A 26,284-nucleotide genomic window follows, 5' to 3' on the forward strand; every position below is an offset into this window, starting at 1 on the left:
TCAACAGGCTCATGAATGCTTAAATTTATATGTTCATTTGTACTAAATATATAATGGCAATTTAACAAATCACACGATTCTAATAATTCTGACAAATTAAAACGCATCCGTGAAAATAACAGTACCTTATTTACACCACTTACACTTTGAATGGTTGCCGATAAAACAATTAGTAGTTACCAACATAAGATTACAGGATGTTAGTACATTTAATAAGCAAATAATTGCTCGTGGGACAAGGATTAGAGGACTTAGAATGCCAATTAAGTGTTAGGAGCGACTTAAAGGGAAAACTAATGGCTTAAATGTAAAAGGGCTTATGAAAAGTCAAATGTAGAGATAGTTGTGCTAGTGCATAGTGCGAGGAAAAAATAACAAGGTCAATATTTTTTCGTCTTCCTCAGTCTCTTTGTTACTTTTTTTTTTTACTTTAGTGACTTTAAGGAAAACCCAATGACTTATCAGATTTAAAAGAGCTCATGAAAAGTCAAAGGTAGATAGAGTTAAGCTAGAGAACTGTACGAAAAATAAAAAGAGGGCCAACATTTTTAGTTTATCAAACTAATGGGTTTACCTCAGTCACTCTCATCACTTCATTGACATTTTAAGTCTTCTAATCATTGTCCCATGAGGTGCCATTTGCCTATTAAATGCAGTGTGTGCGTGTGCAAGTTAAGGACATTTTAAAAATTCCATTTAATAATACCATCAGTTCTTCTACTAAGTTGTTTCCTCATGAACGTCTCACTATTGCCTATCACTATCCTAACACCGTGCGTAAGCAAATTGTGAACGTTCAACAAAAACCGAAGGAAGTTGAGTCACCTGGTGTTTATTGTTTGCCCTGCAAAGATTGTGATTTGGTTTACTTGGGTCAAACCGGGAGAGACTTGAACACTAGATTGGCAGAACATAAAAGGTCAATTAGGTATGGGCAAGAAAACTCGGCTGTATTTCTTCATGTCAAAAATAAGAATCATTCTTTCGATTGGGGTAAGGCCAGATTAGTGTTCAAGTCCCACTGCGGTTTCAGGAGGAAAATAGTTGAATCAGCATTAATTGAGGAATGCCCTAATATTAATATTTCTAAAGGGCAGTGGACACCTGACATTATTTCACGCGCGGCAGTTAACAAGCTGGTACGGACATTACAACCCCCCCTTCCTCCGCCACCCCAGTTTGCCCCGCGCCTGAGTGAGGTCATCTGTCCACATCTCTTCCTCTCTGTAGCTTATAAGTCCACTGTACTATATGTACTTTCCTGAAGAGGGCTACAGTTGATAGCCGAAATATAGGATTCTTCTTTATTCAAATTTTATTTTCTCCGACTGTGGGTTCCTGTGTGTCATATATATATATATATACATATGTGTGTGTGTGTGTGTGTATTCATATATGCATATATATATATATATATATATATATATATATATATATATATATATATATATATATATATATATGTTTTCCTATATAGATATGCCAACTCATGGAATAGCCCAAGACACAGTCTAATTTGAAATGATGTAAAATTAATTTAAGTTTGACGTGTTACATAATTCGATTAGAAAAGAAAAATATATTAAGCTAACCTGCATTTGTCATTATATTTCATACTCCGAGTAAACTTGTTCCTGTTAAGGGCTACTATAGCGAGCGCTATTCAGTTAGAGTACGTGGTCGAGTAATTGAAGGTGGTAAGGAATGAATATCTCAATCCGTTCTGAATTTTGAATTCCTAGGAAAGACCAACCGCTTGCGCGGAATCAGTTTTTATGGGAGGGGAAGGATGTCTGTAAGAAAATGAAAAGATAGTAGTGTATAAAAGAGGGCTATTGCCACCGGGCGATTTAACGAGCGATTAGGGGCTGTTGGTGGTCGTGGCTCGAGAGAAATGGACTGGGAACTTGGACGGTGGCGCCGATGCCGGGATTACAATCACCAAAAGTTTAGAAAATGGTAGGAGGCGTAGTAGTAAAGGTGGAAAAACGGAAAAATCAATAGTGGGAAGTAAACTGAAATGAGATGTAGTATAAGAGAAAGTTAGAGAGGAAGCGAACTTTAGTCAAAGAAAAAGTAAGTGTAGATATTTGTGCGTGGGTCGTGGCTATGTTTGTGAGGTGTGTGTGTGTGTATCTTACGGGAAGTGAGTCGAGTTCACTTCCCGCGTGTAGAGCGCGTTCCTGATAAGCCACAGGTAGGGCCTGAGTTCTCTGCTTTTCCCCAGGTTGGGTTTGAAATTCTGTAGAGTTGAGTCAGTGGCGGTGCGAGGAGGGGCAGGCGGGCGGGTGTTGTATTATCTCTCTCCTTCCAATCACAACTCTGAAAGCAGAGAATTACGTGATTGGGAATTGTGTGTACATGTCAGAAGTGTAAACCCGCTCGCCTGCGTCAGCGAAGAGGCCAGCGTTAGGTTGCGGGGAGGTTGGACAGAAAGGCGTCCCCATTCCTCTCGGTCGACCAGCCTGCGATTAGATGAGGGTTCTGATTAAGAGTTGGGTTGGGCCTCTGCTAAGCCAGCGGCAAGTGTGCGTGTGCCTCTTTTCTTCCAAGCACTACTCTGAAAACAGAGAATTACGTGACTTGGGAAATGTGTGTATTTGTCTTGGTGTAAACCCGCCTGCCGACGTCAACGAAGAGGTCGGCCTGTGCCAGACCGGCAGTAGCAAAGGAGATGTATCTCCTCGCCACCACCGGCCGGCGAAGATTCCTGGACGTTTGTCGAGAGAGCTGGAGTGGAGAGACGTCCGACCTCTAGGAGCGCTGTGTTGATTCTGAATTCCTAGGAAAGACCACCCGCTTGCGCGAGATCGGTTTTTTGTGGAAGGGGAAGAATGTAAGAAAATGAAAAGATAGTAGTGTATAAAAGAGGGCTATTGCCACCGGGTGATTAAGCGAGCGTTCAGGGGCTGCTGGTGGTCGTGGCTTGGGAGAAATGGACAGGGAACTCGGACGGCGGCGCCGACGCCGGGATTGAAATCACCAAAAGTTCAGAAAATGGTATTAGGCGTAGTAGTAGAGAAAGGTGGAAAAACGGAAAAATCTTTAGTGGGAGGTAAACTGAAGTGAGAAGACGTAGTATAAGAGAAAGTTAGAAAGGAATCGAATTTTAGTCGAAGAAAAAGTAGGTGTAGATGTTTGTGCGTGGGTCGTGGCTATGTTCGTGAGAGGTGTGTGTGTGTGTCTTACGGGAAGTGAGTAGAGTTCACTTCCCACGTGTAGAGCGCGTTCCTGTTCAGCCCCAGGTAAGGCCTGAGCTTTCCTGCTTTACCCCAGGTTGGGTTTGAGTTGTTTGTGTCTGTTTGCAGCCTATCAATTAACGGGCTACAAGCAATATTATTATTACTATTATTATCATTATTGCTATCACCAGTCAAAGCTGGTGAAGGGGTGCATTATTGATAGGTACGGTCATACACGTCTTACTGTGTACACCGTTCTATCATTATTGTGTAAGTGACGGGCTTATATAGTGCTCCGGGATCGCGCGACAGTCCGATCGGCCAATCAGCGATCGTCTTGTGACATAAAGGGCTGCTGTCCTGATACGTCCCTAACAATTGTCGCTGATATCGGCGAGGTGGCTTGTTCCAATAGTCAATTACCTGTTAGCTTGCGTGGCAAAGCGGTCGTTTGTGGTAATTAGGTAAATGCATGTAAACCTATGTACATTACATGCACCAACTGAGCACAATATTAAGGTAAAGCGAGAGAAATGAGAACATCTGAACTTGTTCATCTTTATTCTTGAATACTGTGTTCACTACTGTTTCCCTTTTAACACATATCCCCATTTCTCTGCTACCATTCCTTTGTGCTACATCATACCTCCTCTCTACTTCATCAGCTCATCTCCTTGTCTATGGGTGGACGTCCCCAAAGCCATCACTTTCGTATTCCTTCCAAAACTCTCCGCACATTCACCTAAATCACTCCAAAATTCTACTCTCTCCTTCCCCTCCTCCTCACTCTTTTACTGCTGTACAGCCGGGACAGTCACGTGGCGTGGAGTGTGTATGGTTGTCGCGACCTGACGTTTCTCTACCAGTGCGACCCTGCTTGACCCGACCTAACCTAACCCAGTGCAATTATGTAATTACGCACCATGGGCAACTTACCCACACGGTATATATAGTTGCAATCCTCCTTCATTCTTACTTTCTTTAGTATTTTTGTGTCGTCTGCAAAGAAATTCATATAACACTCTACTCCTTCATCCATGTCATATATGTATATGGCAAACATGATCGGTGCCAGTACTGATCCCTGCAGGACACTATTTATCATTTCTTCCCATTTTGAGAATTTATCTCTACTACTCTCATTTTCCTCCCAGTCAGGATGCCACCTATTGACTTTAGGTGGTGGCGAGGAGATATATCTCCTTTGCTGCTGCCAGTCTGGCACAGGCCGACCTCTTCGTTGACGTCGGCAGGCGGGTTTACACCAAGACAAATACACACATTTCCCAAGTCACGTAATTCTCTGTTTTCAGAGTAGTGCTTGGAAGAAAAGAGGCACACGCACACTTGCTCGCTGGCTTAGCAGAGGCCCAACCTCTCTTATTCAGTACCCTTAACTGATCGCCGGCTGGTCGACAGAGAGGAATTGGGGAGCCTCTCTATCTGACCAGACCGCGTCCACGTGCTGGCCACTTCACTGACGCTGGCGAACGGGTTTACACTTCTGACATGTACACACAATTCCCAATCACGTAATTCTCTGCTTTCAGAGTTGTGATTGGAAGGAGAGAGATAATACAACACCCGCCCGCCTGCCCCTCCTCGCACCGCCACTGGATCGACTCTCAAACCCAACCTGGGGAAAAGCAGGAAAAGCTCAGGCCTTACCTAGGGCTAAACAGGAATGCACTCTACATGCAGGAAGTGAACTCTACTCACTTCCCGTAAGATACACACACACACCTCTCACGAACATAGCCACGACCCACGCACAAATATCTACACTTACTTTTTCTTCAACTAAAATTCGCTTCCTTTCTAACTTTCTCTTATACTACATCTCATTTCAGTTTACTTCCCACTAAAGATTTTTCCGTTTTTCCACCTTTCTCTACTACTACTTCTGAACTTTTGGCGATTCTAATCCCGGCCGTCGGCGGTGCCGTCCGAGTTCCCTGTCCATTTCTCTCAAGCCATGACCACAAACAGCCCCTGATCGCTCGCTTAATCACCCGGTGGCAATAGCCTTCTTTTATACACTACTATCTTTTCATTTTCTTACAGACATTCTTCCCTTCCCACAAAAACCGATCTCGCGCAAGCGGGTGGTCTTATCTAGCAATTTGCAGTTCACTCTTACCTTACAATACAGGGAGATGAACTCACCAAAACCTCTTTCTCTTCACAAACAGTAGCACCAAGGCCATGTGTACTCACAAAAGTCCACATCTCCCATCCCAATTTCATTTTTTTATTTGCACATAGCTCTGGTCCCTAGGGATACCCCCAGAACAGTCCCTAAAGTATTAACTGCTTAGCTGCATGCAGTTAGGATCCCAGTTTGGGTATGGTTGGTATGGAAGTGGTTAATCATTACAGTGAAATATATCTGTAGTGCTGTAGCATGTTTTCTTTCAATTCAAATTTGGCATAAGGAATGATAACAAAAAATATTCCATATTAAGTTTTATGGTATTACAGCACCTCAATCAACAACAGACTAAAGCAATGCAGCAAAAACAAATGTTTACCATTACTTTTAAAGTGTACCAACTCCCTTACAATGGGGGAAAAGGCTTTTTGGTATATATAACATTAATACTGGCAATATCAACCTGGTGACTGTTTACTGGTACCCAAACTACTTTCATTACTGTCCACATTACTGCTTCTGCTATGTTTTTCACAGTCTCTTCTATTTGGAATATTTGTATAATTCTTTTGTTGATTGTCTGCAACTCTATATCCAAGGCCCTGGCCTCTTTTATCACGTGGAAATTGGCTTTTCATGGCCAGACGCTCATCCCGTGACATTTGAGCTGCTTGAAAAAAACGTTCCCGGAACTGAACACCAACTTCAGCAACTTCAGCTGTGGCAGTATCACCTTCCTATAAAGAAAAAGAGAAAAAGAAGTCAATAATCTATCAAAGGATTACAAAGGCAGAGCATGCCGACAGGAGACCTTTTGGTCCATATCTAGGTTGGATGTGAAAAAAAAAGTCATAATAATAATGAATTAATAAATAAAAACTATAATAATGTAAATAACAAATAAAAACATAAATAAATGGATAGGTATAGTTAAATAATAAACATACAGGTAAATAGTAAATAATAATAAATTGACATATAACTAATAATAAATGAAAATCAAACAGACAAATAATAACAAAACAAAAACAAATATAAAATAAATTATAATCATTACAGCATCTTAGGTGCTTATCTAAATAATTCTTAAAGCTTCGAACTGAACTACATTGCACTACCTGTGTGGGAAGTTTATTCCATTCATTAACTACACGGTTAGCAAAGTTGTTTCTACTTCCAAATTGAATCTATTTCTGGACAGTTTGAGACCATTGTTTCTTGTCTGATTCTCATTCAATGTGAAAATTTTGTCACTTTTGATGTTGTCAATTCCCTATAGAATTTTAAAGACCTGTATCAAGTTACCTCTGAGTCTACTTTTTTTAGGGAAAACAGATTCATATGTTTTAGTCGATTTTCGTATGATTTATTTTTTATACTTGGAATCAGTTTTGTGGCTCACCGTTGTACTTTTCCAATCTGTCAATGTCTTTAATGAGATTCGGTGACCATACGGAAACAACATATTCCAAATCTGTACGAACTAATGATTTATATAGCTTGTTAATGAGTGATGGACTTTTGAAATCAGAAGATCATGCAATCAGTCCTAGAATCTTATCTGCTTTCTCAGAGACTGAAACTAACTGCTTGGATGATTTGAGATCGTTACTGATAATTACGCAGACATCTTTTTCACTATCCACTTTTGTTAATGAATTTCCAAATAGTAATCGTACTTACTGTTATTTTTACCTATGTGTAACATCTTGCATTTACTTGTGTTAAATTTCATTAGCCACTTTTCAAACCATTGCTGTAATTTATCTAAATCTTCTTGAATATGTAATTGGTTTAAGTGATCATTTGCCATTCTGCACAGTTTTGTATCATCAGCAAATTTGGAAACAATAGATTTTAGTCCGAGGTCTATATCATTTATATATACTATGAATAGAAGTGGCCCAAGAACGGAACCCTGAGGAACTTCACTCGTAACATTTTTCCATTTAAAACAACTCTCTGTTTTCGATCATTCAACCAATTACTAGTCCATCTTAGTAGTCTACCACTTATTCCGTGTGAAGCTAATTTAGTAAGTAGTCTTTCGTGGGGGACGGTATCAAAAGGCTTTTTCCCCCTTGTAAGGGAAGGCATGCGCCTACTCCCCAACACATTTGCTTCCCTCTTATTTTAGCTCCTTTCAGATGAAGGGCTATTCCTACTCCCTCCCCAAAGCCTGCATCAGAAGCATTGCAGCAAGACACAGTACACCCACAACAGAGCCTGACAGCACATCCTGGTTTACTCCCACAGCTTCATTTATATGGCAATCCCCCCCCCTCCTCATCCCCTCATACATAAATAGAGAAGACGAGGAGATCTTTTTGCATTGCATCAATTCATTGTCCATTCGCAACCAATCTCCACTTACATCCATCTCTTGCCACCATCTTTCCCTGCTCAAAAGACATTCCCTCTTCACCCAATCCATCTCATTCTCAGTCTTCCCCTCAAGTTCACTCCTTCCACATCTGCTTTCCACATTCTTTTTACTAGTCTTTCTTCACTCATTCTTTCCATGTACCCAAACTATCCCAGTGTTTTTCATCAGCCCTTTCTGTTAGTTTCCTTGCCAACCCTGCTTTCCTCCTCACTTCCACATTTCTCAATCTATCCATCCTTGTAACCCCCATCATACTTCTCAAACACATTTAAATTAATCTTTTCTGCCTCCTTTATATTCTAAGTCTCTGGCCCATAATGTCATAGGCACAATCACTCCTGTTACCCAACAGACATAAGATTAAAGTGCTTTTTCATTGTATGAAGAAGAAAAAAAAAGAAAAGAAAAAAAATCATACAAACCCTGATCTGTCCAAGTTTAGAATATACATCAGTAGTATGGTCACCACATTAAGTGAAGGATATAAGCAATATTGGGGAAATACAATTGGCACCAACCAAACTGGTCCCTGGTCTGGTAGACAAACCATATGAGGAGAGATTAAAAGCCCTGGGTCTCCCAAGTTTGAAAGATCAAAGAGAGAGAAGTGATATGATTACAATATTCAGGTTGCTAAAGGGGATAGACAATAATGACAGAAGAGATCTCTTCATTTGGGATAAGTGGGTTTTTAGAGGTCATGAGAACAAATTAAGGAAGACTACACATCTAAAGGATGTAATTGCAAATACAGTTTTCCATATAGATGGATAGGTGATATAGCCCAAGCTGGAACAATATAGGAACTATAATCTAAATACAGTACTACCTCTCATTAACAGATGTTAATTAGCTGTGTTTGCATTGTTTTTGCTGTATTTTCGGTGCTGTTGTTTAGTGCTGTGCAATCACCATGCCACCCAAAAACCACTCCAAATCAACGGATTATTCACATCAATGGACACCATTACCCCCCTTTTAGTCCGTTAATGAGAGATAGTGTTGTATAATAATTGGAAATTAAGGATAGAGACCAACTTGCAACTGTACATGGATTTGAGGCTAGGTATGTTAAACTGGAGAGCAGGAGATGGGACCCCATGAATGTTGCTCCTTTATTGTATACTGCAATTACGTAAATATAGTTTTCTCTTTGCATCCATCATCAGATATCTATTTCTTATGACACTTTTCATTCACCTGAGACATTTACTTGCTTCACTCTCTAGTTTACCTTCATTTCCTGCTACATCTTAGATACTTAAAACTATCCACCTACTCTAGTTTCTCTTCTTCAGGACTTACCTCTAACTCACTGCCTAGCACTAAAACAGTACCAGTATTGAAGTGGCCCGGCAATAGAGAGTTACTGCCCGAATTGCATTCAATATACAAAAAACACAAGACACATTCTCTGGCACTGTCGTGCATTTACACTAGACAGTTCCACAAAATTTCTTCACTAAATGAACTATGGGCTGAAGTAGAGGTCACAGCCTTTTCCTAGGGGCTATGGATCTTCTGCAAAAGACAGCCAGGAGAATGTATTGATTGACTCAAATAGGCAAGGAAACTAGTATCACCCTTCTTTCATCCTTGGTTATTGGGGAATATATGAACCCAGCAATGTGGATGGATTAGAGACTATATGTGGAGAGATCCACTACAGATGTATGTACTGTCCAAGGACCTATTAGAATAAAACAGAAGTTAAAGTACATCATTACCAAGGGAGACCTTGTTTTGATGAGGGTGATGAGACGTCGGCTGGAATGGGTAGCAAGCACCTGTTCACTGTTGGCTTCAAGACGCAAGCACGGATGGCTTGGGATAAGATCATCTGTATAGTCATCCCTGAAAATATATTTAGGAAGTCTCTCTTAGTAGTGCTTTAAATAACATATGCTACATTTCAAAGAAATATGAAACCTGATTCTCATAGCACAACATACACTTATGGTAATATGTAGCTTTCCATTTATATGTACATACACACATACATATATCAAAGGCTTTTTTCCCCTTACAAGGGAGGCAGCCAAAAAAACAATGGCATAAAAACCACTCCCACCCATTTTATCCCCACATACTCCACTCCCATCCCCCACTCCCTCTTATCTTGGCTCCTCCTGGATGATGGTCATCCTTGAATCTTGCTCACTGCCCTGGGTCCCAAACAGTATCACAAGACATAGCACATCCATAGTGAGGCTGCTTCATTAAATCGGTGACCCCCGCTTCTATCCCCTCATGCAGAAATGGAGAAGATGGGGAGGAATCCCTTCGGGCTGCGCCAATTTATTTTTCACACATACTCCCTCACCCCCCATCCCCCACCCACTCCCCCTCATGCATCACAGCATCATCCATATACAACCATTCTTCATTCACCCCTATCTTCTGCTCTCTCCCATCCTTCCTCAACAGACATTTCCCTCTTTCCCAATGCCCCTTTTACCCCATCCATCCATCTCATCCTTGGTCGCCCCCTCATGTTCACTCCTTCCACCTCTGCCTTCCACACCTCTTTTACTAATCTTTCTTCACTAATTCTTTCCATGTGTCCAAACCATTCCAATACTCATTCATCAACATTATCTCCCAACTCCCTTTCCACCATCGTTCACCTCCTCACCTCTTTGTTTCTCACTCGATTCAGCCTAGTAACCCCTATTATACTTCTCATCTCAAACACATTCAAACTCATCCTCTCTTCCTCTTTTATGTTCCATGTTTCTGCCCCATTCAGTGTTACAGGCACAATCATTCCTCTTAGTATCCATTCCCAAATGTCTAGTTCTCATTACACTTTTTAATCCCCCACGGCATTTGCTTACTTCTCTCAATCTATATTCTACCTCCACTTCCACCACCACCGTCCCCGCCACATTCGCACCCAAGTATTTAAAACTATCCTCTTCCTCCAGTCTCTCTCCCTTAATACTCACTTCCAGTCTGCTGCCACTTTCACCCCTTGTACATCTCATCACCTTACATTTACCCACATTTATCTTCAACTTCCTTCTTTCACACACCTTCCCAAACTCTGTCACTAACTTCCTCAATCCCTCCTCTGATCCTGCTACAAGCGCAGTGTCATCAGTAAACAACTACTGGCTTATTTCCCACTTTTCTCCATATTCTTTAACCATCTCCAATCCCTGATCCACTACCCTTGCATTTACCTCTTGCACCACCCCATCCATGTATAACACATCCCTGATAAAGTCCCACCTTTACCTCAGACCACAAATTCTCTCCATTTCTGATTCTAACACAAGCTCTACTACTCTTGTAAAAACTTTTGATTGCTCTTAAAAGCTTTCTTCCTATCCCATATATCTGCAATACCTCCCACAGTGCATTCCTGTATACCCTGTCATAAGCTTTTTCCAAATCCATAAAAGCACAATAAACATTCTTATCTTTTCCCAAAGCTTTCTCATATATCTGTCTTACCACAAACAATCTCTGTTCCTCTCCTAATCCTCTCAATCAAAATCCTCCCATAAATCTTCCCAACTATACTTAACAAACTGATCCCTCTGAAACTACTACACTCACAATTGTCCCCTTTTCCCTTGTACAGTGGAACTATACAGGCACTCCTCCAGTCTTCTGGCACTCTACCTTCTCTTCAACAAGCATTAAATAACCTCACCAGCCAGTCCACCATCATTGTACCTCCTTTTTTCAGACATTCTGCACGACATCCATCCAACCCAGGTCCCTTACCTGCTCTCATTATCTTAACAACTGCCTTCACCTAAGCTTTCCTTACTTCTCCTCCATTTTCCTCACTAATCACTGCCATTTTCTTAGTAGTTCCCACTGCAACTACCTTTCCCTCCCTGTCCTCCTTCAAATTTAGCAACTCCCTAAAATAATCTGCCCATTTTCCTTTTACCCCCACCTTTTCCATTATCATCTTTTACTTTTCTTTTTTACTTGATTTGCTTCCCCTTCATCTCTTAATTTCCTTCCAAACCATCTTTTTATTACTTACAAAATTTTGTCATACTCTTACCCCAGTTCACATCTGCTCTTCTCTTTGCCTCCTTTATCTTATGCTTTACTTCTCTTCTCTTTTCTTTGTACCTCTCATATGATTCTCTCATCCTATTTTGTAACCCATCTGTGAAAGCTCAATTCTCCTCTTCTACAACCTTCTTTGATTCCTTATCCCATTACTCACTATCCTTCCTTCTATTTCCTCTCATCCTCCTTGTTCCACACACCATCTCTACACACTTTGTGACTCCCTCCTTGAACCACCCGCATTCCGCCTCCACTCCTAGCTCTACTCTATCTTTCACTCCCTCCCACTCCTCTCCCAGCTTCTTCTTGTACTCCTTTTTTTCTTTCTCATTTAAGCAGTCCACTTTAAGCACCTCCCTACCTTCTGTCCTTTTCCTCTTTCCCCATCTATCCTCTACTCTCAACTTATCTTCTACCAAAAAATTATCTGATATTCTCCCACTCTCTCCCCTTAGAACATGTACATCCTTAACTCTTCCTACTATACTCCTGGTTACCATTACATGGTCCATTAATTTATATGTCATTACTCATAAAGAGAGATGGTTTGGCATGGAAGTATATCCTTATCCCTTTTGCTTCTGTTATCACCACCCTTTTCACTCCTTGCTATGTGAAAACTGCACTTCATTTCTTCCTTAGCAATGCTCTCAATTCATTACCAATGCACCCCTTTTACTCTCTCATCCATGCACATTTTCACTTCTTCAACATTCTCATAATAAACTTTATTCACCTCATACATCCTTCTTTTCCTTGGCCAATCCCTTGTTCTCACTCTCATACATACATATATCAAAGGCTTTTCCCCCCGTACAAGGGAGGTAGCCAAAAAACAAAGGCATAAAAACCACTCCCATCCCTTCCGTCCCAAACATACTCCACTCCCATCCACCCACTCCCTCTCTCTTTTCTTGGCACCTCCTGGATGATGGGTCATCCTTGCATCTTGCCCACTGCCCTGGGTCAGAAGCAGTGTCACAAGACACAGCACATCCACAGCAAGGCTACTTTATTAAATTGGTGACCCTCATTCTCCGTCCCCTCATGCAGAAAAGGAGAAGACGGGGAGAAATCCTTTTGGGCTGCATCAATTTATTTTTCACACATACTCCCTCACCCCCCATCCCCTACCCACTCCCCCTCATGCATCACAGCATCATCCATACACAACCATTCTCCATTCACCCCTATCTTCTGTCCTCTCCCGTCCTTCCTCAACAGACATTCTACTCTTTCCCAATGCCCCTTTTACCTCACCCATCCATCTCATCTTTGGTTGCTCCCTCATGTTCACTCCTTCCACATCTCTTTTACTCAACACCACCAATTCATGAACCCTTCTGAGGATATTTACTTTCATCTGGTCTCATGACATGGCCAAATCGCCAACTTGTTCTGTTCTTTCTTCCAGCTCTATCACAACTTTTCTTTCTTCTACCTGGAGACTGTTGCCAGTTACCTGTAAACTGCAGAACTGCTATAGAAAAAAGAAAAAAGAAAGAAAATCATTTACCTGTAAACTGGTAGCCAAAACACTAATCTACCACCGATGACCAGATTAGTGGCAGCAAATTGAAGTAGATCCTTGAAAATATCAGAAAGACTATAACTAATCTTGGCAGGATAGTGACGATCAAGATGTTCCTCTCTAATCTTGTAACTTTTGGTCGAGCCAACGCGCTCTGTTGCTTCCCGGATACCATACGGAGCTTTTAAGAGAAAGAGATGCGCTGATCAACATTGATTTCAATTAACTTTACATAACAGGAATGAATGAGGAAAGACTAGCTGAAGTGAGTGAAGCAAGTTCCACAAGACCATAAATGAAAGGGACAAATGGGGTGACAGGATCTTTGGATAAGCTATATGATAAATTATTTTTGGGACACAAGTAGATCAACATTATATGAGCATATACAGTATGTATGATGTTACAATACATGACAAATAAGGAAGAACTGAATTCATGCATGTACTTGTAAACCTACGGTCAGTGATGATAGCATCTGCAAAGGCTCCTTTTCTCCATGCAGATCGAGCTGAGTCCATAACCACAACGTCTAGATAGTGATGACCCAACCCATACTGTTCAAGGTTACTAAGGATCGATTCTCCTTCGACTCGCGTTTTCTGCAATAAGAATAATACTACCAAAATAAAAAAAATAAAAAGAATAAAAAATGTAAAGAATGAAACCAATATTTGTAATCTGTGTACTTAGCATACTCATCAAAATGTTGATGACTATAATCTTTTAACCTATCTAAATGCTTCCATATTACTATTTATATTAGGAAATCCTGTTTCTGATATAATTAATGAATGGAAAAATTCAAAGAACATGACCTACTACCTACTACAACTGATAAGCACAAGAAAAACTACATTAAAATGACACAAGTGGAATCTTGAAAACTGATATTATGTATGTGTATAAACACACACACACACATACACATAAATTGCAAATAAAATCCAAAATATGAGTACCTGGTTATGTCTTGTTGGTTTGGTTCTAGCATGAAGAGTGAGGTAATCAATATCTGAGCCCCATACAAACCCACCTCTGTATGCTGCCGACACTAATATGGAACCTATACATGGCAAAATAGGGAATCTTAAATTAGCATGACATGAATATATAATCTTTTAATATCTAAGTCATCTAACAATACATGTTCCTCCAAGCTTTACGGACTGGTAACCCACAGCCCCACAGTAACCAGCAACGTTTCTCAGGAACTTAAATAAATCTCTTTTGGAAGAAACGTAATGGTGCCTGTTGTATTTGTGTGGATGTTTGTCACCAACTAGTAGTAATAGAAGTAAAAAGAGCTAGAGGAAGAAGAGGAAAAACAGGAGGAAGAGGAGGAGGAAATGGAGGAGGAGGTAGATGAGTAGGAGGAGAGTACTTTAGTATTTGTTGGTAATAACTTTCGAGACAATATTGTACCAAAAAGGCATCATTGAGGTGATAGAGACAGATTATTTAAGTTAAAAGTGATCAGCATTCTTTTCTGAATGGCAATTAGGGATGTCACAACAAATATAAAAATATCAACTGCAGTCAGGATCCCAGTAAGTGGTAATAAATTTATAAAGGAAGAAAAAAGATAAAGAAATATTACCATTAAACCTTTCATTACCATTAAGATGCTAGATTATTTTGTAATACCAACTTCATGGATAGAGATGAAAGGTGGTAATGGAACTGAAACTGCCTAGTGTAGGCCTTATGGTCTCTTGCTGTCTCCTCCATTCTTATGTTCCTATGACAGCATCCAGAATAAATAGGCGAGTGCCATTTACTACAGAAGGGGATTAACATGCATAAATCTAAGTCAGTATTTACCTGTCCCAACAAAAGGATCTATCACAATGTGACCTGGCTTGACTTGGGCCATATTGGCCATCACAAATGAGAGCTGTGCATCCATAGAAGTACTTCCAATATATTTTCGTTTTTTCAATGAGAATTTAGCAATAAGGTCTCGCTGTCCATCTGCCAACCAACGTCCAAAAAATAGCTGCAGAAAAAATTATAATTCCAGTACTATATAAAGAATACAATTTTATATCTACTGGTTTGATACAATTTTTTCATGCATGTCAATAGACATCAAGCTTATGTCCTGACAATCAAAATTCACACCATCAATCTGAGCACCCTGACAATACATGCTTACTCCTTCCTGGTAGAAGTAGACAGTATTGGAATAAAGTTACTCCAGCACCAAATTTAAACAATTTCTTTAACTAAGTTATTTTGAAGTAAATTGTTTGTTGAATTTTTTTATTTTGACTTTAGTAACACCTTATATTATGAATTGTAATGTAGGTGTGTATTTAGATTTGACTTGACAACCCTTTTATAACAGGTAAGAGGGCTTTGGCATTTATTGTATGTATACATGTACAAACACATACACAGGATGTGAAGAAATACAGTTTTCCATGTAGATGCATAAATATGTGGAATAGCTTAGAAGGTGATATAACCCAAGCTCAAACAATACACAAGTTCAAATCTAAATATAATAATTGGAGATCATATAGATTAAGTTGGAACTGTACATCAATTTGAGTCTAGGTATCTTAGAAAATTAGAGAATAGGAGATGGGACACAACAAGCTTTGATCCTTTGCTGTATACTACAATTAGGTAAATACAGAAGTGGAAATACATACATACCCTTCCCTGGTACATTCCCCACCCTAATGCACACATTAAACAACCTTGTTAACCAATCCACTATAACCATTCCTTTGACATTCCACATGACACCCATCCAACCCAGGTGCTTTACTAACTTTCATTATTTTCAATGCTCTTTCCCATCACAGTAATTTTCCAAGCTCCTTCCACTGCCACAGTCAACCGATTCCTAACCTACTCCACATCTAACAATTCTCTGAAATATTATACCCGTCTTCCACTGCCTTTACTTCCATTAATATCAACCAATATGCATCCTTTACCAATACCTCCACCTGACTCACCTCCTTCACTCTACTTTCTTCCAAAACATCTTTCTATTGCTTTCAATAAAATTGGCACTGTACACCTGGATGCCTTGGTCATGATCCAAATCCCACATCACACAACAACAATGAAACCATGAGGGCCTTACAGTGTTATATATTCCTACTGAGGCTAACTATATCTGTACACCATTTCCAATTGTCTAACGACTTGAATCACAACCCCCAGATAGATCTTACATACATATGTAGATAGATCTTACTGATACAATACTGTAGGTGAAATCTCCTGAACTTTCCACATTATTATTAGAGATAGCAACCTGGTACTCAGTCTTGTCCAAAGTAAATGCAAAACCATTCTGTGTCCATCAAAAACCTACAGAGATGAATCAGGTGCCAACCCTGGAGCTTGAAAAGATAAAACTTATGACTGGGAGAGGTAGACAAGAGCCACCATTAGTGTTTGTTTCCACTAAATGATGAATATGTGAATCAACTGCATTTCTAATAACAAATGGCTGTGACTGGAGACAAATTCAATAATAACAACATATATGAGATAAGGGTAAGTTGAAAAAAGTCTAAATACCTGGAATGGCTTCTCTGGAATGTTGTTTGGATGCAGACCATAGTACTCTATTAATGTCAAAGATGTGTCAGCATTATTCAGATCTACACGTCCTTGAAATGGTAAGTAGTCAAAAGCCTGTTAAAGAAGAACAAAAAAAAAAAATCTTGTAATTAATGGATAAAAGACATAAACATACATACACCACAAAGCCTTTCCCCTCCTCTATATGGGGAAAGACGGTGGTTAAGTCAAAACATACATCCAATGTATACCAATCCAAAAACTCATCCTATGCCCCTTTCATTTTAGTACCTCAAGGATGAAGGGACACCTCTTTCCCCTGCCAAACTGCTTGAGTCAGAGGCAATGCAGCAAGACATAGCACTTCCATAGCTGGGCTGGAAAGCTGGAACTGGTCTACCCCACCACTTTATTACAAGGCAACATCTCTTCCTCCAACCCTTGCCCACACTTAACCACTCAAGAACTACACAGAAAACAAGAACATCCCTTTGGTTTGTATCATTTCATCATCCATTTACAACCACTTTCCATTCACTCCTATCTTTCTGCACTCTCTCTTTCATGCTTAACACATTCCTTGTGGATCCAAAACCCCCTTCACCACATCTATCCACCTCATTCTTGGTCTTCCCCTTAAGTTCCCATCACCCACTTCTGCTTTCCACACTCTTTTTGCTAATATTTCCTCACTCGTTTCTTTTATATGCCAAACTGGTCGCCAGCCTGGCAGATAAACCATAAGAGGAAAGACTAAAAGAACTGGGGCTGCCAACTTTGAAAGACTGAAGAGAAAGAGGTGCTACAATTGCAGTATTCAGGTCACTACAGGGGACAGATTACACTGACCTAAGAGATCTCTTGATTAGGGATGGGAGCACTTTAAGGGGTCATGAAAACAAATTAAGAGAAACTATGTCTAAAAGATATGAAGAAATACAGTTTTCCATGTAGATGCATAAATACTTGGAATAGCTTAGAAGCTAATATAGCCCAAGTTGGAACAACACATGAGTTAAAATCTAAATATACATACATATATATAGCAAAGGCTCTTTCCCCCTCACAAGGGAAGTAGCCAAAAAGAAAAAAGCATGAAAACCATTCCCACCCATTCCATCCCTAATACACTCCACTCCCCTCCATCCTCCCTCTTATCTTGGCACCTCCTGGATGACGGGTCATCCCTGCATCTTGTCCACTGCCCTGGGTCAGAGGCAGTGTCGCAAGACACAACACATCCACAGTAAGGCCGCTTCATTAAATTGGCAACGCCCCCTCTCTGTCCCCCCATGCATAAAAGGAGAAGATGGGGAGAAATCCCTTTGGGCTGCGTCAAATTTTTCTCACACATACTACCTCACCCCCCATCCCCCCACCTAAATCTAAATATGATAATTAGAAATCGAGGATATGGACTGAGTTGGAACTGTACATGAATCTGAGGCTAGGTATGATAAACTGGAGAATAGGAGATGGCACCCAACGAGTGCTAATCCTTTCCTGTATACTACAATTAGGTAAATACAGTACATATAGATATGTGAGGGATTACTCTACCTGTATACATAACTCAAGACATTCAATCACAAAACAAAACACTTCTTAATAGATTGGTAAATTCTGTACTTCATCAAATTTCTAAGACTTATAATGGCATACCTAGATTCAAGTCATCACCTTACACAAAAACAATTTAAAGAAATGGCCTGGCAACAGACATCAATTGCTCTCCATGAAAAATCATTATGAAGATACATAGCATATACTATACTTTTCTATAATAACTCATTAGAGACAACAACTCAAAATATTTTTACTGAGTGACTTATGGGCTTACGTAGCTAGTTTTCTGGGGGCTACGGATCTTTTGGAAAAAAAGAACTGGGACAAGGGATTGATTGATTGACTGATTGCTATTAAGCTATTTTATCTAGCTGTGATACACTTCCTGAAAAAAGAAGCTGAGAGGAGTCAAACATGAAATGTGCCAATTCTTATTACAAATATACATCTACATGTAGTGTGCATGCTATGGCTTTCATTTTCCTTACCTCAATTTTTGCAAGTTTCTCATTACTTTTAAGAGTCTTGTTGAATGTTTCCACTCTTATTTTGAAGGATTTGTCTTCAGTAAGGTGAGGATTTATCATTTCTTTTGAAGCATTTTTAACATTCTGGTGCAACTCTGTTAATGTTTTCCCTTCACCCCTGCAAAGAACAGACACAAATAATCAATGAAAATAACAAATTACTATTATCTTTTAAGTACAGTATCAAAGTTCCTACACTTCTCTGGTAACATTTCCTAGATAACTACAAAGAAATGGTCTTCTTTTGTTTTTCTGATCCACATAGAGTAAGCCCTTGATATTTGAACTAATTGGGGGGAAGGCTTCATTGTTATAACCAAAAGTTAGATGTATCCAAAGGATTTACTATACTGAATTTTCTCCATATATCAAATTTTAGGTCAGTTGATGGGATTGTTATGGGGGCCTGTAGTATGTATAGCTATCTATGAGTATGTACATTCATTTATGTATATGTATATTTATCTATGTACATATAAACCCTAACCGGTTTGTGCTAGGAAGTTGAGAATGCACTTTGAGCTACCCATGTGGAGCAGTCTTGGTTCTGCCTCCAAAGTGGCCGCATGCTCGTCTTTGTTGTGCTAATTAATCTAACTATTCGACTCAAATTCGTTTCATTAGCCACCCTATAACAGGATGGAAATTTGGCGCACACTGTCTGACCAGTGTATCAGTTACAGTAAACCCTCAATATTGTACATCAAACTAATTGGGAAGGGAGCCTGGTTGTTATAGCCAAAAGTATGTATGTACTGTATATTCATATTCAGATTTTCCATGTACCTGCCATTCATAATGAATCTTGCAATGCATATACTGACCTTGTTTTTTGTATCAGATGAATGGTCAATATTGCTGAAAATTTGGTATAATGAGATTCGGTACAGTGAGAGTTTACTGTAATCATAATATACAATAAATAAGTAATAGATACATACATATACCAAAGACTTTTTCCCCCCTACACGGGAGGTAGCCAAAAAGAAAAAGGCATAGAAATCACTCCCACCCATTTCACTTCCCATATATTACACTCCCCTCCGCCCTTCTCCCTCCCTCCTATCTTGGCACCTCCTGGATGACGGGTCATCCCTGCATCCTGTCCACTATAAATAATAGATAAATGAAAAATTTAAATAAATAAAATTTTCATTTGTCTATATATTGATTTACTTATTAATTTTATTTATTCATACTCTCACCATACCAAACCTCATTACAAAGATTTTACAGGAATTACAGGAAAGGATGGTGGATGGGAGCAGAATGGGTGGAAGTGGGTATGTGCCTTTTGACTTGGTTACCTTCCTTGTAAGGGGAATGAAGCCTTTGGTAAATAAATGGAGAGATAAATAAAAAGTACCATTAATTCCCCAATCTATACCAAGCTAGTAATATCAAATTAACATAAACTGCTGCTTAAGTTAGTATTAGCACTTAGCCAGCTTGCCTTACAAGACAGAAATTAAATTTATAATGCCCCATCATATTAGTTGCCGATGTTTTTTGATGTTACCATTCAATCATATTCTAATTTGAAATCATGTATATAGGTACACAAAGAGGTGTACCTATTGTCAAATTAAAATAAACTGCTATTTAAGTTAGTATTAGCACTTAGCCAGCTTGCCTTACAAGACAGAAATAAAATTTATAATGCCCCATCATATTATTTCCTGATGTTTTTTGATGTTACCACTCAATCATATTCTAATTTGAAATCATGTATATAGGTACCCAGTACACAAAGAGGAAGGAGCTCACACACAAAGATGTTACATGAGCTTCTTTGCAGATGACGCCAAACTGTTAAGGAAAGTAGAAACTGATAAGGACTGAAGCACTGCAGGAATACCTGAATAAGGTATGGAACTGGAGTCAGAAATGGGAAGTGGACTTTAATACTAAGAAGTGCAGCATAATGGAGTTTGGAAAAAGCAAAAACAGAATATCAGGAAAATATATAATTGGAACCAAGGAGGTAAAGAAGGTAGGATCTGAAAAAGATTTGGGGGTAATTATCACAAAAGACTTGTCCTATGACAAACAGATTAACAAAATTGTCGAGGAGGCATACAACTTACTAAGAACAATAAAAGTGGCATTTGCATACTTGGACAAAGACATGATAAAAAAAATATTGGTTATATTGATAAGGCCTAGGCTAGAATATGCGGCAACATTGTGGTCACCCAGTACCAAAAAGAATATAAAGAAAATAGAAAGAATCCAGAGAGCAGCAACAAAAATGGCATCTGCACTTGCAAACCTATCATATGAGGAGAGATTGGCTAAACTGGAGTTACCGACGCTGGAGCAAAGAAGAGAGAGAGGTGACCTACTGACCATCTACAGAATCATGAAAGGCACAGAGATATTCAATAGAGAGGACTTACTAAACTGGGACAAGAGAAACATAAGAGGACATGGAAAGAAAATAAAGAAACATAGCTACAGAAGAGAACTGAAGAAAAACAGTTTTCCACATAGAGTAGTGGACACTTGGAACAAACTGGACAGTGAAATAGTATGTGCAAAAACCATTCATGAGTTTAAAAGCAAACTAGACACTGCAAGATACAAAGGCGGGACACCATGAGCATAGCTCCCCTTCCCGCAAAATACAACTAGGTAAATACCAATGAGCTTTTCTATTTTGTATAGGAAGTCTATCTATATAACAAGGGCTTTTCTCCTTTATATGGGAAGTAGCCAATTCAAAATACATGCATCCATTCCCATTCCCCACCCCTTACTTCCTCTTATCTTAGCTCCTCCTGGATGAAGGATCATCCTTGTATCCTGCCCACTGCCCTGGGTCTGAAGCAATGCAGCAAGACACAGTACGGATGCACTGTGGATACTGTGGATGTATGGGAAGTGACTGAGTTAAAGCATGCTTTGACATATCATGGGAAAAAATGCAGAAAGGAAGATCCCAAATCCTTTACTATGCCTCATTTAGTTCCCTTTTACAATGCATATATGAACAAAATGTGATAAAATTTATCCCCTTGCTAGAGAAGTAAGAGACAAGAAGAGGCGACGTTCTTGGAGTATTATATGAAATATTTGAGAACGGCAGACACATGAAAGAGTAAAGTTGAAAAGTGGCTAAGCATTCCTATATTTAACCTCTTCAATACGAGTCAAATTCTCGCGGGCGACATCGGTTGCCTGATGTATGATGATGCATCACAATACTCCTATTATAAAATATAAAGTTACGGCTGTATTACTCATTCTCTTTCACTCTGAATATCAATAACCACAGAAAACTTGATCAGGCCAGTTCACAAAATATTGGGGTCACTCAGCTACAACTACAAAATAAATATAATCAAGATGCCGGCACCAGTATCCTCATATACCCACTTGCACCTCACAACACCTACGTAGGTGTCATGGTATGGAAGGGGTTAAAGGAGGAAATGGGGAGATACTGTCCCCTTTACCACAACCATCCATCTCATTCTCAGTCTTCCCCTACAGTTCTCTATCCACTTCTGCCTTCCACACTTATTTTACTTGTCTTTCTTTACTCATGCTTTCCATGTACCCAAACCATCCTAGTATTATCTGTATTAAAGAATACAAATTCATGAGGGTTGCAATAAGCGGGAGAAAGATACACTGCATAATAATCTAAAAATTACAAACCAGAGTTCATAGCAGGACCGCACCAACATTGTTCTTGACATCAGTTTCTTTGCATCACTTTCACAATCCAATTCCACTACCACATATGGCTGGAATTAGAGAGAATAAAATTATTTTTAAATATACAGTAAGAACAATTCACACTTATGCTAAAAAATCATGTTTTAATCATATTTCTTTTTCCATCTTTTGTACAACAAAATGTCAGATCATAAGAATGAAGATACTTACATCTTCTGTTGGTTTATCAATCCATTTGATGGGGATCTTGAACATAGATGCTACAGCTCCTAGTTCCTTCCATAAAGAAACAAATATCAATAATAATGGGTCACTCTTTTCTACATATTTCTAAGTAAGTTCAGGTGTTCTTAGCTGTTACTGTGTGATTGCTATGCTAGGTTATTATATGCAGGTCATTTGCATAGATAAATGCTTTTGTTTTCTGTTATGGATCTGTGTGGAGAGATTATTTGTGAAGAGGTTCAGATAAACATGAGAGTATTGTTCCTTGGTGACTCCACTGTGCAGTCTTTTGGTCCCAGAATATCTGGTTATTTTTTATTACTCTACACTGTCTACTTAATAAGAAGTTGGTTAACCATTTCTTGCCATTGTTGTGAACATCTTTATTTTTACTGTGCATGTCTGGGAACTTTATGAATTGCCTTGTTTATGCATATAGCCACCATCACTATATTTCTGGTGGAGCTTTCTTGAATCCCCCCAACATTTATTAGGTGATGTTTGTAAGCAGTGTTAGTAAAGTGTTTCTCCTTGAATCCATGCTAGTTTGGGGTGGAGGATAGTTTGGTTATGTTTCTTTCTATTACTAATCTTTTCAACAGCTTGGATATGGTGGATGTGAGACTGGTCTGTAGGGAGCTGGGTTTTCAGGTGGTTTGTTTAATTTTAATATGGGTCTTTTCCAAACAATTGAGATTTTATTATACAACCAAGAATGAATGGAGATATAGAAGTCTTTTATTGCTCTTGGGCCAAGGTGTTTTGAGTGGATGTTTGAAATCTGATCTGGTCCTTCAGCATGGAAGTTTCTCAACTTATTTTATTGATCTTTCCATATCTTTGTTGAAGAAGAGAGATTGATTGATTGATTTTATGAAATTTTTGGCTTGAAGGCCAAGTGCCGATGAAGTGGTGTCCACTTTTTTTCATATTTCTTTGACTATTTTCTTATTGTCTGGGGTAGTGGGTTTGAAACTTGTTTTGCAGAATTTTTTTTTTAAGATGTTACAATGCTGTTTTTGGTGATGGTATTTTCCCTTAGCTACTACTACTACTTTTACAGAAATGAGGGTCAGGGGGATGGGTTAAATCTTTTATTCTATTTATTTTGTCTTAACATGTTTTTCCTCTTTTTCCATTTATTATATTTGTTTATCCCAATTTTCTTTTTGGTGTTGTTTATTTTTTTTATGATGTTCTTAATTGTTGTAGTTGTTCTTTTTCTTGTTCAGTTTGATCGTTTGCTTTTTAGTTTGCTTCTCTTTTTTGAGGGTGGCTACCTCTTGTGTTAAAGTTGGAGTTGTATTCTCTCTGTAGCTTCTTGGAATGTGTCTTTGGCTTGCTTTCTGAATGATCGCTGCTATCGCATCTACTGTTCTAAGGACGGAAATTGGTCTATATTGATGGTCACTAAATTTTTCTCTATACCCTCTGTGTTTTTGCCAATTTAATTTTTTTTGTAGTTCATGAATATTCTTATGTAAGTTGTATTTTTCCTTCTAGTTCTATGATAACCTTCATTGGGTACTGGTCCTCAGGAGGTCTATCTACAACCTAACAACTGACAATGGGTACTTCCATAGCCGGTCCAACAAGGACATCGGAGTTGTCCATCTTCAAACAGTCATTTTCCTCACTTTCATTTAGAGATACATTCAGTCTCCTGACTGAACTCAAGATATATTAGTTTTATATAATTCCTCCATGTTTGAATACAAGGAGCTGGCAACAATGACAGCTCTCCTTCTATTTTCAGCCAGACACAAAAACAGTCTCTCTCTTACTCAGTAATGTCATTCCAAAGTTCCTTCCTGAAGAGCTCTGTGGAAAGGACCAAAGACCATTGCCATCTGCTGTATATACCTAATCATATTATACAGGAAATGTGCAATGCACAACCAATGTAATAATGACAACCAGGTTCTAGAACTAGAGCCACAGGTATAGGCTTCTTCCAGGACTTTATCTATGAGTATGCATAGCACCTCACCCCCCACACACAGACAACTTGTCACCTGACAAGATTGTGGGAGACATATAGATTGCTGCAAAAGATTAAAGTGGCTTTTCACTAAATGGATGAAAAAACTCATCAACACCATGGTCCATCCAAGACTGGAATATGTGTCTAAGGGCAGTAACCAAATTGGTCCCCAGGCTGTCAGATAAACCACATGAGGAAAGACTGAGTCTGCCAATTTTGAAAGATAAGAGAGAAAGAGGTGATATGATTACAGTCTTAGTATTCAGGACACTACAGGGTACAGGGTACATTGACAGAAAAGATCTGAGTAAGGATAGGAAGGCCCATGGGACTAAATTAAGAAAGACTACATCATGTCTAGTGGATGTCAAGAAATACAGCTTTCCATATATATTCATAAAATTTAAATACTTGAAATAGCAAAGAAAGTGATATGGCCCACGCTTGAACAATCCACGAATTCAAATCTAAATATAATTGGAAATCAAGGATATAGATTAAGTAGGAACTATTATACTATACATGAATTTGAGGCTAGGTATGACAAATAAAATTGTAGATGAGACCCAACCTCGAAATTATTCATCTATATGACAACAAGTGGAAAATCAGGCCCATCAAAATCCACATGAGAATGAGAATATTTACTGATTATCAAGGGAAGATGTGATTTTCATGTAAACTGTGTATTCATAAGTTCGTTTCATATGTTCCCCATTGAGGCTCCGCGCTCTCTAGTTTGGGGAACAGTGACCTATAGGGATGGTAAATACAAAAAACTAAGGTATACAGTTAGTCATAACTTTCACATTTACTAAATTTCCCTACGTTTAATACAACTATTGAAAGATATATAATTTTCAATATAATAATGATCATAATTATAATACAATTATGAATTAACAATGCAGGAAAAAATCTCTTCACACATGATCAACTCAATTTTGCTTAACAGTATCATAGGTTCTGACAAAAGTGCAAACTCGGTATCGCAATGACTCACTGGGATGCGAAATTCAATATGTTCATTTGCACACCAGAACAAATATCTCCTGGCTGACTTTCTTAACATTTTTGTTTGTGTACATATTCTTGCAGCCGCCATTGTAACAATCGAATGTGGACGTGCGCACAATATGTAATGAAACTACAATTAAAACAATTTTATAAAATATACACACAATTATCATCACTTGTCCCTTGGATTTATCACATACAGCGATACTACCTCGATTCTAGAAAAGGAACGAGAAACACTCCAATTTCTCAAACATTATAATATCGAGCGTTTTAATCAGATTCAGTTCAAGGCTTTTATTTTTCAGGTGAATTTATCACATGAAAATCACTGCAACACTATCCTTAAGACAATTGTATCTAACACAGACAAATTATTAAAATGTAGCGCTTCATACAACCTAGGGAATCAGTCCCAAATATTCAGAGGTGGGCACTGCAAT

At 38.9% G+C, this 26,284-nt stretch overlaps 1 protein-coding gene across 1 annotated transcript; it reads right to left on the reverse strand.

The window, feature by feature from the left end:
- Nucleotides 1-5,616: 5,616 nt before the first annotated feature.
- On the reverse strand, nucleotides 5,617-25,972 carry LOC143023940 (tRNA (guanine(10)-N(2))-methyltransferase TRMT11-like). The gene is made up of 11 exons (XM_076182612.1): nucleotides 25,828-25,972; nucleotides 22,826-22,891; nucleotides 22,595-22,683; nucleotides 18,893-19,049; nucleotides 16,836-16,952; nucleotides 15,114-15,288; nucleotides 14,252-14,355; nucleotides 13,750-13,891; nucleotides 13,275-13,470; nucleotides 9,448-9,574; nucleotides 5,617-6,071 (listed from the first exon to the last, which is right to left on the reverse strand). Exons 1-11 carry the CDS (start codon nucleotides 25,927-25,929, stop codon nucleotides 5,793-5,795), a joined length of 1,554 nt encoding a protein of 517 aa, XP_076038727.1. The 5' UTR covers nucleotides 25,930-25,972; the 3' UTR covers nucleotides 5,617-5,792.
- Between the last annotated feature and the right edge of the window lie 312 nt (nucleotides 25,973-26,284).

Source organism: Oratosquilla oratoria, unplaced genomic scaffold (assembly GCF_046742065.1).
Source record: "Oratosquilla oratoria isolate Oo_2021 unplaced genomic scaffold, ASM4674206v1 SCAFFOLD72, whole genome shotgun sequence".
NCBI lineage: Eukaryota > Metazoa > Arthropoda > Malacostraca > Stomatopoda > Squillidae > Oratosquilla > Oratosquilla oratoria.

Bases quoted from the DNA above. Each gene is read 5' to 3' on its own strand.
- LOC143023940 (XM_076182612.1), bottom strand. From the start codon at position 25,929: ATGGCGGCTGCAAGAATATGTACACAAACAAAAATGTTAAGAAAGTCA. The intron at 22,892-25,827 runs GTGAGTCATTGC...TCTTTATGGAAG, and splicing joins ATATTGAATTTCGCATCCCA to GAACTAGGAGCTGTAGCATC. The intron at 16,953-18,892 runs GTAAGGAAAATG...CTTCTTTAACAG, and splicing joins AGAAACTTGCAAAAATTGAG to GCTTTTGACTACTTACCATT.